Raw genomic sequence first — 18,688 nt, 5'->3', positions numbered from 1 at the left:
TCGACACATGAAAAATAAGAAATGTCATAAATCCATTGTTACTTTCAAGCTTTTCAATTGTATTTTTCCCTTGTGTTGTTGATGCTTGCTTTTTGTTTTGTTTTAGCTTATTATTAGTTTCTTGGATTATATGAATCGTGAAATTGACCTATTGCTGTTTTTGTTTACATTTGTTGAACTGTATTAATATTGAATACACACAAATACAAAAAAGGTGGTAGGGCATGAAGTTAAGTTATGGGTTATGGCAGTGATGTAAAATAAAATTGTGATTTAAGCCCCGGCTTTTGATTAAAAGTGTTGTCCTAATAGATTTAAGTGTTCCTATCCCACAGACATACTTCTCGAAGCGGAACTCTTTGGTCCAGCTTGTAGTTCTGGGGAATACTACCCTGCAGCGGAACGGTCCAAACAGTAAGTTTGTTAGTTGTCGCTCCGCAAAACTGCAGCAGCTTTTCGTGCAAACAGGTTTTAAATGCCCTCCTTCGCCTTTCACGCTCCTTTATAACACAGGGGCACGTGCCCAATAATTAAATTCTCTCTATATAATTATGGTTTGTGGAGTTTTAAGCTTAGTTTTACAGTCAGTTTGCAAGCTAGCTTAGCTAACCTAGCTAGTTATGTTGTCTGTACTATTTCCAATTAATAAATAGGATTTATATGATTTGCCTATTATAATATATTATAAAGTTAACTAACCAACTTCCTGCTAAGTTAACTGTGTAAAGGGCTGTGAAACCCACTGCTCAGGTGGATGTGTGGTCCTGCGCTGCGGTGTTATGGAGACTGCGGCTGGTCCGGCGCTGCCGTGGGTGCCTGTAAGCGTGGGGGACTCCAGATTGCTGGCCAAAGCCTGGTTCGGTGACACTGAATATAAAGTGCTTCTGAGTGACCTGACCAACGTGTGGGAGGAAGAGATGAGCAGAGACAGTATCCAGAGTCGAGCTCAGGCAAGAATCTTACATTCATGCAGCGCTTAGGACTTCAAATAACACTACATGCTCTGCTGCATACTTAGAGGAGAGCATGAGATACTACATGAGATCTGCTCTTAATCTCATCCATGTCTCCAAGACAAGTGTGAGCAGGTTTCTCCTATTTCTGAAATTCTGCTCCTGACATATAACCCTTAGATTTTAGTCTTAATTGAGTAATATTTACGTCTTATATCGCTCTCAAAAATACTTTAGTAATTTATTAGTGTAGGATGTTCCTCTCATTTGTCTCCAGAACTTCTTGTAATTAAATGCTCATGTTAAACTCCTCTTGAAGTTAGAAATTGGTGACCATTAATATAATGCTGAGATGTTTTATCTCTCTTGAGACAAAAAAGGTTGATCTTAAGAAATACTTTGTTTCTCCTTTTGGAGCTAATTAGCTTTCTCTTTCTCAGGAGCTGAATAAGCGTTTGAGGGCTCCAGTACAGGCGTTCTTCGCTCACCTGCGGTCTGTGGCCGTCCCATGTCTCTCCGGGCAGTCAGATGACCAGAGCACATCATCATACTTCTCTCTTGAGCCTCACAGTAGCCACCTAACTGTCAAAGTCAAAAGCGAGCTAGCAGGAGTGCCCTTCTATTGGGAGTTCCGCTGCACCCCTGCCCCGGTAGAAGTGGTATGTTCTCTGTTGTGTCTTGACATAAGCAGCAGCTGTTATGTGGTGTGGAAATTTCTGTGAGATGACTGTGAGATAGAGCTTATAATGTACAGCGTCTTTCTAATACAGTACTCTTATGTATCTGTTATGTTTATGTCTTGCATTAAAGGTGTCCAGACAGCTGGTGCGCCCCCTGCTAGCTGTGACTCTTGTACTGCAAAGGCAGGTTGGGGAGCTGGCCACTCTGCTGGCTAGGAAAGATGCTGAGATACAGGACTACAAAGAGAATGGAGCCATTCTTAGCCGAGGTGAGACCTTCTTCTGCACCAGGGCTTGTTGGTTCCACTAATGGAGACCAGCAAATGTTTTGATTTCCCTACTCAAACCAGATTCAACTCAGTGTTGATCACAAGGATTAGTAGCAGGATTACAGCAGGAAAAATCACCAAACTGTCCTAGATTGCTGCACTTCAGGGCAAGAAATTTTGAATCCTGCACAGTAGGGTTGGGCAATATGGTGCTAGTTTATCGTTATTGTGGTAACTTTTGTCACAACTTGCTTCTCTGTTCATATAGTGGATAGTTATAAGCAGTCATAAGTCATAAGAAACTGCAAGACAGTACAAGTGATCCTTTTTAATGGAATATACTAAAGCAAAAAGTTGAATGTTGAAAAAATTTACTTTTTTTGCTAGTATTTAAAAGAAAACAAATCATATGTATTCATCATGCAATTTCACATGCAACTTTATTTGGATTTGTGATTCAAATTTTTTTATGTAGTAGATTTCCTGCACTGGCGCCCAATATTTTTTCCAAAACCAAAAGTATTAAATAGGAGTTTGTCGCCCTCTGCAGTAGTAACTATCTCTATTTTTTGGGGCGGCTTAACACTGAATGTTGAATCATTACTGTGAGGATTTGATTACATTCAGCAGTGAAACCACTAGTGAGTTTAGGTATTGATGTTGGGTGATTAGTTGTATATTACACACGCCACTCCAGCTCAGCCCAAATGTGTTGGTTGGTTTCACTGCTCCACAGCTCAGTTTATACCCCTCTATCCTGTGCTTGGCAATGGACATGGTAACCTTAGGCACATGTGCAGCTGCTGTAGAGCATTCTGTTCTATTCTCACTGTTTTTCTGTGGAGGCTATACAAGCTGCACTGAAAAAGAAAAAAAATTGTGTAAAAAAAAAAAAAAAAGGGTCAAACGACTGGCAGCAGCGGTTGCCAAACAAAAAGTGTAAAATTCAAGTAAAATGTAAAAAAAGCACAAAAACAGTAATTTTCAGTAAAGGTTTTGCAGAAAAAACTGTTATTTTACAGATTTTTACTAAAATATTATGATTAAACACCTTCAATGAAAAGACTGTGTCCTAAATTGTCACGTTCAAACACCTTCATTAAAGTAATAGCGCAAAAAAAATATTGCAGACAAAAGCTGTTACTTTAAAAATTTTTTCCTAAACTTTTCAAAAACCTTCAGTAGTGATGGCACAAAAAGTTCTTTAACAGATATAAAGTAAACTCTAAAGTAAAAGTGAATTAAAAGTTCTGTAGAGATTACATTTATTGACATCAGCAATATGTGTGCATTTGAACTCCTGTGTCAGCAGTGTGCTTTCATTCAGCTGAATTCACTAAAAAGAAATGTTGTCCACAAACTTTTGGACATATAGTGAAGATGCTGTAGATTACGAGAGATATATATATGTGGGTTTGGTGTGAATATCAGTGTATTAAGTATTTCCACAAGTACCAGAAGTAGTGGGAAAAATTTGGCGCTAAGTACTGTAGTTGTAATCCATCTCTAACGGCTTTAAATCAGGTTTGGTTTTCAAGTTTAGCAGGTGAGCTGGGGTTTTACAGTTGTGAATACAGGCCAGTATTTCATGTCCCTGTAGACCTCTATAAACACACACTGTCAGATGCAGACACAAATGGTAACTCCTGTAATCCTCTCAGTCATGTATGAGTATATCTGTGACTCTGCAGGCAGGCTTCAGACCGAGCCATTCGAGGAGGAAACCTATCAAAAGAACTTTATCACCCAGGTGAGAGCCATCACACACAAACACAATTAGTCTTAAAGTTTTAAATATAAATCTGTTACCCAAAGTAACTGGTATGAGTTCCAACTCAGATTTACTCACATAATTCAAATGTGAGTGGAGTGACCGTGCAAAAAAAAAGAGGAGATGACGACGAGACGGGCTGAACATCTTTGTGGGAATTGAAAATGAATTTAATTGCAAGTGTTTTAGTGCAAGTTTATGACCTTGATTTTTATCCTAAAGAAATGGTTCTTTCTCTTCTTTATTTCCTGCTTTCTGTTCCACTCAGTCATACAGATCCACACATGTGCTTTAGTTCATTAGACTGCGGTGTGATTTTGTGGAGCCTAGAAAGTGTTTGCCACTGCAGCTTTTCAGTAGCCTTTGATAGTATGATTTTTCACCGAAAGTGTGGGTGAGGGTGAGGAGAACGAGTATTTTTCCTGTTTTTGTTTTGAATCACAGACCGATGTAGCACATTCCTGACCACTTTGCGTTGGCCTCACTCAAACATTTTGACCACACAAGGAGGAGCCTACCCAGCAGTCCCAATTAAGGTCAATTAAGAATTACCCTAGAAGGTGTTTGTGTGTGTGTGTGTGTGTGTGTGTATGTGTGTGCGCATATCCGGCTGATTTGTATGCTGATGTTTTTTGTGACCTGAGATTTGTTAAGGTTGCTTAGTGTTGGGAGCAAGGCCATTGAGTTGCAGGGTCCTTTGATATGTCTGTATCTGTATTAAATTAACGCCTTTATGTTTATTAACTTGCAGTCAAGTTGGTTGCATTTTCTCATGATACAAGTAATCCCAGTTACATATTTGGACTCATCAGCCAATTAAACCTTGTCCGCATAGGAAAGATGTACAGACACACTTGTGGATTGTTTAGGTCTGATGCAAGAATAGGGCTTCTCAGAGATGAAAGCTTTAACATCTGATGATTTTCAGTTTTTGACAATGTCAGAGCTAGCTTTGGGAAGATTTTTTGTTGGGAAGATACAGTAACTTTTTGGTTTTAAGATCGGAAAGTCCGGGGAGTTAAAGTGGCAGAAGGATGCATCAAAATAAATGAAATACCAATAAGTTTGTTATACTTAGTGGTGAAGGCCTTTGCATAATTTTCTGTAAAATATGTTTCTTGCTTTTTTGTCACTGAAAATGGAATAACTTACTTACTGGCTGTTTTACCTGGAAATTAAACAGACGAAAGGGTGGTCTCTGAGATTTGTGCTACACTGTATGTCAACAGGCTGTTGCATGTCTCAATACAGTGTCGATTTCTGCATTGTAGTGATGAACCCTTTATAATTTAATTCAAGGCTGAAATAAACATTTTGGAAAAATTTCTCATAAAAGTGCTAACCAAATATTGCAAGTACCTGGAAAAACAAAGGTCATTTGAGCAAGTTTCAAGTGTGTGTGTTGTCAGCCTGTTTGATCTGAGTGCTGAAAGGTACTTTTATGTTCAGCTGTGGTTGTATGTGTTTTCATGCATAGTTGTTTATGCTGAAGGTGTGGAGATGCTGAATTCAATTTCCTGCCATGCCCATATATGGATTCGTGGTCCAGTATGGGGTGACCTCACTGTGACTCAAAGAGTGTCTGTTTGGTCAGTTTTCTTTGGAATCATGACGCATGCCTCGGGTCAGTGTAGTGCCGGGCATGTGTCTGTGTGCATGTGTGTGAGAGAGGTGTGTTTGTGCCATGACGCATGGTTAGGTTTCAGTGGTGTGTGTATGTGGGGGCAGAGAGAGAAAGAGAAAGATTGAGTCTTAGTTTGGGCCTTTTCTGTATTCCTTTCAGTGACGCATACTCTTGGTTTTTGGGGCTAGAGGGGGAAAAAGAACAACCGAAACCGGATTAGATGGGAAAGCTTTGGGGTTTTGGCAGTAAGTGACCTTTCTTCCCACCACACCCCAGCATTCGTTTTTACCAAACTTAAACACTATTTATTTTACCAAACTAATTGTTTAAGCCATTTTATTCCTTCAAACTTGTGCACTGTGGCCTTTTGCAGAGCTTTGTATAGCCACTGTCTTACATTCTTTACTTTAGTAGGCTATCTTAATTATCCCTTTTTTAAAGACACCTACTATTGTCCTCTTAATCATATTTTCTAAAAAAGAGCTTTTTATCAAGGGCACAGAAACAGATTTATAAAAGGTATAAAAACCAATTAAAAAACAACAAATCCAAAATACTCCTATGTAGACTGTTTCTATATTATCCTCTAATGAAAAATAAATTAAAGATTTTGTCAAACATCATATAATGAAATACATATGATATTATGGATCATCAGCTGTGTCAAATATGGAGACTTTAAGCAGCTCATCACACAAACTGGCAGTGAGCATGCACATGCATTTCCAAATACACTATATTGCCAAAAGTATTCACTCATCCATCCAAATCATTGAATTCAGGTGTTCCAATCACTTCCGCGTGTGCAACATGTCCAGCCGTGAAATTTACTTGCTACTAAATATTCCACAGTCAACTTTCTGCAGTCAGTCGTTACAGACTTCCAAACTTCATGTAGCCTTCAGATCAGCTCAAGAACAGCGTAGAGAGCTTCATGGAATGGGTTTCCATGGCTGAGCAGCTGCATCCAAGCCTTACATCACCAAGCGCAATGCAAAGCGTGGAATGCAGTGGTGTAAAGTGCCACCACTGGACTCTGGAGCAGTGGAGACGTGTTCTCTGGAGTGACAAATCACGCTTCTCTGTCTGGCAATCTGATGGACAAGTCTGGGTTTGGCGGTTGCCAGGAGATGGTACTTGTCCTTCTGCATTGTGGCAAATGTAAAGTTTGGTGGAGGGGGGATCATGGTGTGGGGCTGTTTTTCAGGAGCTGAAAAATCCAGTGAAAGGAAGTCTTAATGCTTCAGTAGACCAAGAGATTTTGGACAATTTCATGCTCCCAACTTTGGGGGAACAGTTTGGAGATGGCCCTGTTCCAACATGATTGCACACCAGTGCACAAAACCATAAAGGTCCATAAAGACACGGATAGGTGAGTTTGGTGTGGAAGAACTTGAATGGCCTGCACAGAGTCTTGACGTCAACCTGATAGAAAACCTTTGGGATGAATTACAGCGGAGACTGCGAGCCAGGCCTTCTCATCCAACATCAGTGTCTGACCTCACAAATGTGCTTCTAGAAGCACAAAAATTCCCATAAAAACGCTCCTAAACCTTGTGAAAAGCCTTCCCAGAAGAGTTGTAGCTGCACAGACATCATATTAAACCCTGTGGGTTAAGAATGGGATGTCACTCAAGTTCATATGCGTGTGAAGCCAGACAAGTGAATACTTTTGGCAATATGGTGTATATACGTTTTTATCAGTCCACATTCACAATAATAATAATTAAAAAAAACTCCTAAAGCTCTGTTGTCATGTAGAATGAAGGCTAAAACCCAGAGAAAAAAAAGCAGCATGTATTACCAGGGTCCTACACACAGTGTTAATTCCCACAACTTATGCCCTTCATGCCTTTGGTCAGACTACCACTGTGAGGCACTGGTTAAGTGCATAAACTGTGCTGTTATCCCTTTAGCTTGTTACCAAGAGAGGCTAAAGGACCTGGAAGCCAGGAGTAAAGCTGTGCTGCAAGTGCCACCGCGTTCAGCAAAGAAAGCAGCTAAACGGCCCTCAGATGGTAATAACAAATGGTTCACTGTACTGACTAAACAGATGGGCCAGTTTTCTGAGGACGGAGCAAAGCTAAGAACCGTATTCAAATAACTTAATGACAAGCTCGGCGATCAGTGTGTGCGAAAGGCTACATAGCAGCCGTTTGGCGATTTCGATATTATGACGGATGGCATTCCAGCCTCCTGAAGCCTCTTTCCAGCTTGCCCTTACAGCATTCCGAGGCAAGCATTCCGTCCAATGGTGCTGGTTGCCCATGTTCAAAACAAGCTGAGCTCAGACCTGAAAATGAGTAACATCATCATGCATGCGTGTTCCCACTGGGGAGGATTTTGCTGCTCAATTTGTGGCAGGCTTTCACTCAAGCTCTCAACAGAATCGAACAAGCTTGACGGAACCAGTGCTGGCGAACACGACAGATGCCACCTTGCTTCACTGCCAGCAGTGGATGCTTATGTTGCTTTTAAGATGGTGTCAGAGCTGGGTAATGAGGAGCTGGGCCTCTTCCTATTTCCCTCATTATATCAAAAACTGAGTGCTGAGTGGTTGGCGAGTGGTGCAGCTCATTGGCTGTTTGTGCTTACTGATGTCACAAATATCCTATAACTTGAGTTTAAAAGTGCTCAAAATTATAACAGTGTAAAAGTGTTTTATGCTGCTCCATGTTTGGGATTCTTTTATATCGATTTAAAATTTTTTTTCATTGTGGTTTTTCAGGATGAAAGCCAAAAGACATTACTGAGTGATAATTCTCCTTTTTACAAGTTCTCTGGGTGTCACCGGAAAGAGTGCTGCGCCCTGAACAGTGTCAACCCAGGGTGAACTAACTTAAAAACCTGGATAATTTCAGTGTCATGAAAGAAACTAATCTTAAGCCCCACTCAGTTACCATGAGAGCATATGCTTTTGGACAAACTTGCTCCTAAGCCTGTTGGACTAGCCATATGACATCAGAGGCTCACCAGTTAAAACAATACCTCTGAACAACATTCCACTTCAATACTGTTTAATATACTGTTGTGTACAGTGTGTGTGCTATTTTTAATATTTTACTATGAATGTACTGTGGAGCCTTAATAAGACATGACAATATATTTACTTAAAAAATACTATGCAATAAAAAAAGTCATATATAAACAAGAATTGGGTTAATTTAGAATGAGTAACGCAAAGGTTTAGTTCAATTGTTATTAGTTCTTGATCTATCACAGAAAAGATTTGAAATGTATAAAGGTGCTTTAATAGGTTCATGCAGGGTCAAGTCATTGACCACCCCAAAAAATGCAGTTATTTCCTGTGTCAGTGTAACTGTAACACTTACTTGTGTGTATATTTTCTGGCCTACTGTGAGGAGTTGCAGTGTTTTTCTGTGTACGCCCTATTCAGAATCTGCACTTCAAAATAGATTCCAAATTTAACTAATTGTAGCATCTCTTAAGCACTCCTTTAAGAGCCTGTGAGACAGACTGCACACTTTAACACAGTGAGGACGACAACTGTAAGCTTAAACGAAGGAAAGATCTTTTAAAAATCACATGAATGGTGGAGCTGTTAGGGGCATTGGTACACTTCCTAAAATTAATGTGTAGAAAATACATTTTTTTAATAACAGATCTCACCTAGATTGTGTTGGTGCAGCTCATTGAGCCTGGAGTCAGCTGTGCGGCTACATCAAATGAGGCTAATTCAAATAAGTGCAGCTTTTATAAGCTCACCTTGTGGAATACCAGGATGACCAGGATTGTAAACTCTCTCTTCCTTTTGCTCTTAGCTTCTTCTCTACAAGGCCTTAGCACTGACAAAGCAACCAACAGACTTTTAAACGTTGCCCATCAGTCGGTTGGTTGTCTAGCTCTGAGACTGATGGCAAATGTGGTTTGTTGCCATGACCAAGTATGTCCTGCGCAGTCCGCACATTCAGACACATGTAGGGTGACGATTTGCTTTCTGCTCTTAGTTGTGAGCCCTGTCTTCGGCCCCACAGTTAAGGAAGCTCTTGAATGCTACTCTTTCTTCTCTGAGTTGATTAGACTGGAGACACCTTGAGTGCCGCACCGCTTTCACTGCACGGAAACTTCGATTTACCCAAGCCACGCCTGGGCACTAATGTCAAACCCCGGCCATGGATCCAAAAGCTACCTGCCAGCACTCCAAGATCATAGTGCACCACCTCTCTCACCAGAGACCATTGCTGATGGTCCTCAGCCAGTGGGCCAAGATACTTTTGGCAAGAAACATATGGCCTAGAGGCTACAAGGTAGAGTTATGCCTGCATGTTGACAGGCTGCAGGGTGCAGGTCTTCCACTGGCCTCCTCTCTGCCTTTAATTTCCTTATCCCCCCTGGGCATGGTGTTTAACCATTGAAAAAGGTCCTTACATGTCTCTCATTGTTAGGCTCCTGAAAACACGCACAGCAGAGAAATATTCATGGCCATACATGAAACATTACATCTTAAGACTAATAGCAGACATGCAGATAATGAGCCATCATTTTATCTACATACATGCTACATACATGCAACGACAAAATACCCACAACATCGACTGGGAAGCTCATCCACTGTGCTGTGCTTAGCCATGCTGTCTTTTTAAAATGGAATATTCCCTTCATTTCATAAGCACTTTCATTTTGTTTACCCTGACACCCAGATACAGCTGTGTGTCAGTCACACAAAATACATTTTTACTTTTATAAAATAAAAAAAAGCCTTTCTTCAGGCAATAAACACTACTAGCGCAAATGCTAATTTGGTAAGCATTGCTCACACCAAGCTAATCATGGTTCAGCTAAGCAATTCATAGCAGCTGTAGTTAAATCATAGTCAACTGATGACTGAAAAGTCATTAAATCGGATTCTTTTTGGAAAGATTTAAACTTAGTCTGCAACTAAATATTTCCAATGGGGACTAGGTAGCCTGCTAGCTATAGCCTGTTAGGAGGCCAGGCTATTTTAATGCCTTGTTCATAAAATGGATAAAGTGAAATACAGCATGTTTTATTAAACATAGCCTACGGTTTTATTTTGTAGGTAGTCAGAGGCAAACATGAGCATATAGCATATAAGTAAAATTAAATCAGGAACAAATGTAACTGCTTAGCTAAGCTCAGCTAACAGGATCCTGTTAACATGTCAGTCAATAGAAAACTGATAATGAGTCATCGTGTCATGCTAGACCATAACCCTTTTTCTTGGTAGGTGTGTGTTTTGTCCAACAAAAGGTGGCAAATGAGAACATACAGCCTTTTGCATGAGCCGTGACACTATTTCAGGTCAGGAGGCATAGTGAACAGTCAGTGCTTGCTGTTTTTCACGCTGCATTGTGAGAACTTTCAGAGAATGAATGATTTTTACAGTGAGACACCCTAGAAAATGTCTGAATCCGGGGCAATACCCTGACTACTGAATTAGGAATTTTTTGGGTTGTGCACAATTTTGCAGTGTTTGCTATTAGTATTTCCCTCTTTCAGTCATGGGTTAGGGTTAGGGTTAGCCAACTAATCGATAACTTAATTTGTTTCAACATTCATTTGTTTTTTATTAGAGGGCAGTGAGTAATAATTGTTTATTTGAGCTTACGCCATGTCACAGTATCATATGCTAGGAAGCAAACCAGTTGAACCAATGCGTTTGCTTTAGTACAGGGATTCTCAACCTGTGGGCCGTGAGGCACTCTTGTAATCCACAAGCCTGAACTTGCGAGGGAGGCAGTAGTTTGTAGTGGGCCGGCAGAGACATATAAACAAAAACACCGGTCGCAGGCTAATTAGATGCCATCAGTTTGAGACAATGTGGCCATGCGGATAGGTTTCTCACGGTGTATTCTACTACCTTGTTTGGTGCTGACCTATCAAACTTTTTTCTTCAGTTCGCTCTGTTTTGACGTGTGTGAACACTCCATCTGCACATCGGAACACTCCATGCTAAGACCCTGTTCAATTCACTGCTGGTGTAAACGCATTTTATGATAAATCGAGGGAATTTATCAATAGAACTGACTTTCCTCTTCTTCTACCAGCACATCATAATCTGCCTGTTTTAAGGTGTGACTTATTGCTCTCATATCGTTCCTAAAAACGACAGATGGGCCAAAAAATAATAGCAAAGCTGTGTTTTTATTTCTGGCATCTACGACTCGAGTACCTGATAAACTCAGCTTGATAAACTAATGAAAAAAAAACCATATTAAGTAAGGTTTATTATTATTGTTGATTGTAGCGACGCTGATCCAAAAGCGTGAGTTGGAGTGAGGTTTATTTCAAGTAAGGCGTAAAACCCTGAAAACTAAGGAGACTCCAGACCAAGCAGTTACTCTTGTGGGCAAACACACAAGAGCATTTCAGTGAGCTCATGATGGACTGCAGCTCCAAATCAATCTACATCTACATATGTTTTTTTTTTTTTTTCCCTTTTTTGACCTTTTGCAAACACAACAGATTTTGTGGTTGAACTAAAATGGATGATCTGATCTTTTTCAGGCCCTAATTCACAGGTTTTCAGTGTGAGCAATTAAGAAAAAAAAAGATTTTAGTTTTTCTGTGAGCTGCTGTGCTTTATAGTTATAAACAGGTGGGCCTTAGGGTAAAAAAGGTTGAAAACCCCTGCTTTAGAGGTTACGTACTTATTCATACAGTGACACACAAGACAGTTCAGTTCTTAATCCCAGTTATTTCTATGACAGTCATCAACTAAGTCTTCATTATCGTGACAAGCCTATATAACAACAAATAATACGTACACCATTACTCAGTATTCACATAACCCTGTTTACAGTTTAACATTTGATTGCAACAAGTGCCCTCAGAATAAAAGAGTAAAAAGAGCTTTCTTTAAGGAGAGTTTTATGACCATGTGACAACTTTCTTTTCCTCTAAACATTGGCAGTTTCATCCTGATAGAGACGGCAAGTCGAATGACAGATACCTGAGGAATTTCAGCCGTCTGTGATAAAAAGGCGTGACTTTGTAGGGAAAAAACAGAAATAGCTTCTGTTATATAAGAGATGGACAGTTGCTGCCTGTAACTGAGCACCTGCTCTAGGTTTCATAATCACCCCTAACCGATACGCATGAAACCGGCTAAGAACCATGCTAAGGGCCTAATGTGATTGCAGAGCTCATCCCTTTCCTATTTCTTCGGCCTCTTGCTGTATCTTCCCATTTTTTCTCACTGTCTCTGGTTTGTAAGTCCACTTTTCCAAAGGACCACCCCTTGTTTGTAATTAGCATTCTCTGTGGCAAACTGCTTCATTTAAAACTCATTAGATCGTTTAACCCCAAAAAGAGCAAGCATATCTCTCAAATCTCATCATAATCCCCAATTTCATGATAATACAGTCCAAGATCCAACTAAAGCTGTGTTGGAGCTTGGGCTGTAGCTGAGGAGAACAGAGGAAAGCCCATGGGGAAAAAGGAGAGTGGGAGGGAAGCTTTCACTTACTGGTAGGCAAAACAACAGAAATATTACATCACAACACTTGAAGACGTTTTTGCAATTGATTATATATTTGTGTATTTTTTTAGATTTGTAAAAAAAAATGGAAAGACAAAATATGCTAGCAAAACAGGAGTGACACATTTGGGTAAGTGCTGTAAAAAAAACTGAGTAAAGTTAAGAAAAATAACAGGATTCAAATAATAATGAATCAATAAAACACGTCTCTAGAGTCCGGTGGCGGCACTTTACACCACTGCATTCGATGCTGTGCCTTGCACTTAATGATGTAAGGCTTGGATGCAGCTCCCTGGCCTTGGAAACTCTCTACACACTGTTCTTGAGCTAATCTGAATGCCACATGAAGCTTGGAGGTCTGTAGCAACTCAGCATCTGCTGACCCCACTCTGTCATTTTACGTGGCCGACCACTTCGTGGCTGAGCTGCTGTCGTTCCCAATCGCTTCCACTTTGTTTTAATACCACTGACAGTGGACTGTGGAATATTTAGTAGTGAGGAAATTTCACGACTGGACTTGCTGCACAGGTGGCGTCTGATCACGGCACCACGCTGGAATTCACTGAGCTCCTGAGAGCGACCCATTCTTTCACTAATGTCTGTAGAAGCAGTCTGCAGGCCTAGGGGCTCGGCTTTATACACCTGTGGCCACGGAAGTGATTGGAACACCTGAATTCAATGATTTGAATGGTTGAGTGAATAACTTTGGCAATATAGTGTATGATCAATACTGATACTGGTATCGGGTATCAGGCTGATACCATGCTCATTTACTTGTTCTCAAAAAAAATACCAACATCCCAATACCAGTTGACACCATGTGGCATAAGCCAAGTGTAACTGCCACACTAATGAATAAATGCAATGAAGGAGAGTCTGCTCACACAGAGCTACTGACTCTGTCACAGTCGGACACAAAGGTCAGTTTAAATGTTGCCGCCAGGAATACACTGTGATTTTAGCCCATTTTAAACACACAAGCACGATCAGTTCCTCAATATGAGTGGAGACAACCTTTTGGCACCAGTGCTAAACTAAAGAAGCCAAATTTGGACACCAAATGTGTCTTGGCTGATCACTTGTGGGGATTTTGACACTGTTGGGGTGTTAAAGGACCTAAAAGCAGAACTTTAGAATATGTAATGGAGACCGAGAAAGAGAGAAAGGAAGAATAGATCGTGGAGAAGGGGCCGTGTGTGAGTGAAGGGTTTGTTCTGAGACGATTGGTTAAAACTTCACCTACTCTGTTTGTTTTCCTTTGGCCATGGGAGCACACACTGGCATGCATGTTGATATGGGCAAAGGTGAATAAAACATTCAGAGGCTTTTCCGTTGCCCTGATATTAGTCGTTGTTTCAGTGATGACATTGCTTTAGAAATGTTTGCAGTGTCCATAGACTTGGAGATATAACCACATGAGGTTATCATTTTATTCAACACCAAGTGAAAATCTGTCAGTTAATATCTCTGAAAACTGACGCTTGGAAAATAGTAGCATTAGACCATCCTTTGTGTCCGTGTAGGGTCTTATGTAAGGGGCTGAACTTTTCTATGAAAGTGACTTTTCGATTCAAGGTGTCGATCTGACACTGTTGGCTTTAGCTTCTCAAAGCCTTCACCAGTCTTCTGGAATCTTCCGTGAGCGATGTCTTGGGTTAGAGTGGAGTGTGAAGGTAAACTAGCCACAGACAAACAACAACACACAACAACAACCTCTGCAAAATGACTGTGGTTGTTTACACATTATAAATAGGGGGAGTCAGCATGGTACAAACACACACATACACTGCACTTTTTGACCTCTCTGTACTTTTTTCTTCTTTCAAACAAGGCATTTGACACACACACATTGATAAAATGATGAATAGTTGATGTGTAGACGTAAGTCATAAGTTTGGTAATGCTTAAAACCTTGCTACATAACATTGACATAACCGTGCCATATACATGTCAGGCCAGATGACATATGCTTGTCATGGCAAATTATGTTCAGGAATATGACTTGTGTCATGTGACCATTACTGGTCATTGTCATGAGAAATGCAATAATGCTTGATTTCATAACAACTTATGACCCATTTCACAGGCTGATTTTTGCTAAGTATACTTGACGTGAAACAATATCACATTAGGACAGTCGGTGGTAATAGTAACATGACACTGTTATATTCCTGGTCATTATCTTGACAACACATGCCAGCATATAATCTCTGCCATGACATATCCATGGTATAGTTATGTAAGTAGCAATGGTATGTTATGTAGCAGGGTTCAAGTAAAGTGTTGCCCCGATTTAAGGTCAATAAAAAGTTTACATGAATTTGACATAAATTACAACAGGGTTAAAAGTTTACATGATTAATGGATCAACAGAAACAGTCAAAAACTACTTGGAAAAGTCTTGTTATATTAATACATAGTAATGTACATTATTTTCCTTCTATGAAGTAACCGTTTTGAAAAAGCCTGTTTTTTGTAACAATATACACTATAGTCTGAAATATATATATTTTTTAATATTACGAAACTATTATAAATATTGCAAAATTGTTGGAGGTGCATGTAAAAAGATTCACTTAAGAGCCAACTACAAGTTCACTGGTTTCTTATTAATTCATAGGAAACTGTTAAATAGGAAGAAATGTCCCAAATGATAAACCGAGCTGTAGGTGATTGTATAATAATTGAGAAAGCTGTATAACGTTGAGAATGAAGTTATGATAAAATTAGCAACCAGAATGCCTTGCGTTTGAAATACGATGATTGAGTCTTGAAGCAAATAAGGTTGTAAAGATGTTAGACTGTTACAGTATTTAACTTGTCATTTTATAATTCACTGGTGTGCAGGAAAAAAACTTCTTCTTTACATCTGAAAACACATGCTGGGGTCTAGCTCATCATTTACACTGTATACATTATTATTGAACGAAACACCTGGGATCATTTGTAATGACAAGTGATTCCAATGTAGTTGTGGAGTATTTAGAAGCAGAGAAAAATGAAGGGATGAGGAGAAAACAGAGGGGAGAAGAGAGAAAGGAAGAGTATCCTGGTTCACTGTGGCTTTTTTTCCTTCACATTGCTTGCTCTGTGCCCAAAGAGGAACTCAAAGCAGCCAGAGCATACATTTATTTTTACAGTATTTAAACAAACAAATAATAAAAATAAATATATGTAAACCCCAAAGCCTACATGTATTTTTAGGAGCCCCTCACTCGGATAGCAGAGTGCAACCACCAATTTCACCAGGTCAATATTTGGAGAGCTAATTTGGAGAGCTTGTCCTCTCTGTTGTGAAAGAGTGTGTGTTCAAGTAGACATGGGTGCGCATTTATCTCTGTGTGTGTGTGAATGCATTTATCTCTGTGTGTGTGTGTGTGTGTGTGTGTGTGTGTGTGTGTGTGTATAAGTGACTGCATATATGTATATTATTGTGAATGTTTTTAATGTTAGGCCCAGCATTAGGCAATGCTAAACCCACTACATGTTGTACATGTTTCTGTAACAGCAGGTGACCAAAAAAACAAAACCGTGAATGACCTGCATGTGCTCGATAGAAAAGACTTGATTAACATGGTAGGGTTTGAATGCATCACTTTGTATTGGCCGCAGTATGGGGATGCGCTGTATGCTGCGGTATGATAGATTCCTAAATGAGTAGATGTTGTTAATATTTAAATATGGCTCTGCTGCTGGTTTCCTCCTGAATAATTTTCTTCTTATGGCACTTAGATACAGTGCATCCCCCAACCAGGCCACTACTAGGATTTTAGTTTCGTTTTTTTATTATTATATAAATATTTCATTGTTATATCATTAAACTTAAAAATACCTAGAAAATATCTCATGTCTTCTTTTTGCTCTTTATTAGACTCTTCCTCAGATGGGCGTGCTGCAGGACTGTCTGGAGTTTAATTCTGGGTTGCAGGAGCTGTATGTGGCTGTGAGCACTGCAAGAAACAGCGAGAAACGTAAACGCTCTGCTGAGCATGATTCTGCTTCAACAGACAACTTCAGCTTTGTCCCTGAACGTACCACACCCGACCAGGACCACAGCAGTCTGCCTAAAGGTAGCTTTATTCATGGTATGTTTACTTTTATCATCTGTTGCTTCACCAACGATCTGTCCATGATGCCTTACCATTCTTGTTGCTTGTATCTGTCTCTAGATATGAGGCCTGGGTCTAATCAAAACGATCTCCAGCAGCCACTAGGAGAAGCCCAGGAGGCTGACACTGAACAGGTTTGATGTTTTTCATTTCTGCCTAAGCATCTTTTTTTTTTTTGTCCAGACCGTCTACTCTGGTCTGACTTTCAGCAAAAATTGCTTTACATAATGACAATATCCTGCAAAAAACTTGTCACATTAGTTTGGTTGGCCATTTAAAAAAAAGTTGTGTTTGACATGTTTCCATCTCTGATTTCATGTGTGTGTCAACTTTTGTGCCTTTGGCTTCCCTGACCTCCCAACAACCTACTGATAAGGAAATGTTGTTTATTTTTTCCGTTATGTCTTTCCATCGGAACCGTTATGCAATAGATCACATTTCTCTGCCATAAAAAGTTTGAGCACTTTAAAGTTAGAAAGGCTGTAACCTTTTCTGGACATCTCTCTCTCTGTAAAAGCTGAAAAGTGGTAGCATTTCTTTTAAAAATGCTCTCATCTCCTCGTCCGTTCAGCTGTACCTCTCTGCCATGTTCTTGGTGTTTGCTTTGAGAAGCAAATTTAACCTGTGCATTAATGTGGTTTTTCCAGGGGGGAAAAAAATACTTGCAATGTAAAAGTTTTCATATTTCAAGTATTACCAAACTACCAAAAAACATTTTGTTTGCTTTTATAAAATATTACAGTTTGCATAAATGAACTTTTTAAAGTGTTAAAAGATTTTTCATTTAAAAATCCATTTGATGGAAATGACTTCTACAGTGTGGGCTAAATTAACACATGAAACACACTAGTGCATTTCCAGTGGTTTCTGTTAGTGAAATCACAGCATAAATAACATTAATTGCTCTTTAATGATCAAGTGCCTATGTAAATTACATGAATCAAATGTAGTGCTGTATACGTATTTGGTTTAAAAGCATTTAAAAACGGCATGAATGCACTTGACTTCTGTTATGTCATGTAATTACATAACACAGCCAAAACAAAAAGAATAAATCAGCTGATTGCCTGTTTGGAACAGAAATCTGCCATCGTGCATTCCTATTGTTTTATATATGCCAGTAGGACCTTTTTATGGAAATGTTAACACTTGGAGCTCACCGAGTTATCCATGATGACCTTATAAACTGAGGAAAGGTTCTCCAGTCTTTTTTCACCATTTCAGTATCAGTTATTTTGGCACTATTTTGACAAGTAACTGGAGCCATTTTTTATGTTTCAAATAGACGGTGCCACTCATACCTGCTGCTGCATCTGCAAACCGATTGCCTCTGCGGCCCAAGAAGAAGAAAGTGGTGGGGCTCTTCCGGTGACATTGGGTCTTTTTCGCATGTCCTCCACAATAGTATAGATCTTTCTCAGTGTACTGTTACTTAAATGATCTACTTTCAATTCTACTTGGACATCTAGATACAATGAGTGTTTGTTTTTTCATTGTTCTCTGGATCTTTTATCTGTTTTAATTAAGTCTGTCCACATGCAAGATTTTATTGAAATAAAGAACTAAGCTATTTTATTTGAAGTCTCAGACTGGCTAGTTTTCTCTTTGATGTACCAGCACAGTCCTGCAGCCCTCTGCTGTTCCTTAGATGAACTGTGGTGCCCAGTCAGTGCCCTGGCTAACAAATCTGTTAGGGAAGTTAATATGCCTAACCATGCTAATGTGTTTCCCCCTCTAGAGTGATCCCTCGTAGTTCTCACAATAGAACAGCTCTCATCTCTGCACCATACTGGCTTTGCCCTTGATTGCTGTGTCCAGTC

At 39.7% G+C, this 18,688-nt stretch overlaps 1 protein-coding gene across 4 annotated transcripts; it reads left to right on the top strand.

The window, feature by feature from the left end:
- Positions 1-332: 332 nt before the first annotated feature.
- nhej1 (nonhomologous end-joining factor 1) lies at positions 333-18,455 on the top strand. Of its 4 annotated transcripts, none has more exons than XM_017712854.2 (8): positions 333-414; positions 729-950; positions 1,394-1,612; positions 1,764-1,902; positions 3,594-3,652; positions 16,631-16,829; positions 16,929-17,002; positions 18,154-18,455. In XM_017712854.2, the coding sequence occupies exons 2-8, from the start codon at positions 780-782 to the stop codon at positions 18,238-18,240; spliced, it is 948 nt and encodes a 315-aa protein (XP_017568343.1). In that variant the 5' UTR covers positions 333-414; positions 729-779; the 3' UTR covers positions 18,241-18,455. The 4 variants fall into 4 exon arrangements, with proteins under 4 accessions (XP_017568343.1, XP_017568339.1, XP_017568340.1 ...); XM_017712850.2 differs by having other exon boundaries at positions 16,631-16,844; XM_017712851.2 differs by having other exon boundaries at positions 358-414; positions 751-950; positions 16,631-16,844.
- The last annotated feature ends 233 nt before the right edge of the window (positions 18,456-18,688 follow it).

Source organism: Pygocentrus nattereri, chromosome 30 (genome assembly GCF_015220715.1).
Source record: "Pygocentrus nattereri isolate fPygNat1 chromosome 30, fPygNat1.pri, whole genome shotgun sequence".
NCBI classification, from domain to species: Eukaryota; Metazoa; Chordata; class Actinopteri; order Characiformes; family Serrasalmidae; genus Pygocentrus; species Pygocentrus nattereri.
This window is presented reverse-complemented; position numbering and strand designations above follow the sequence as displayed.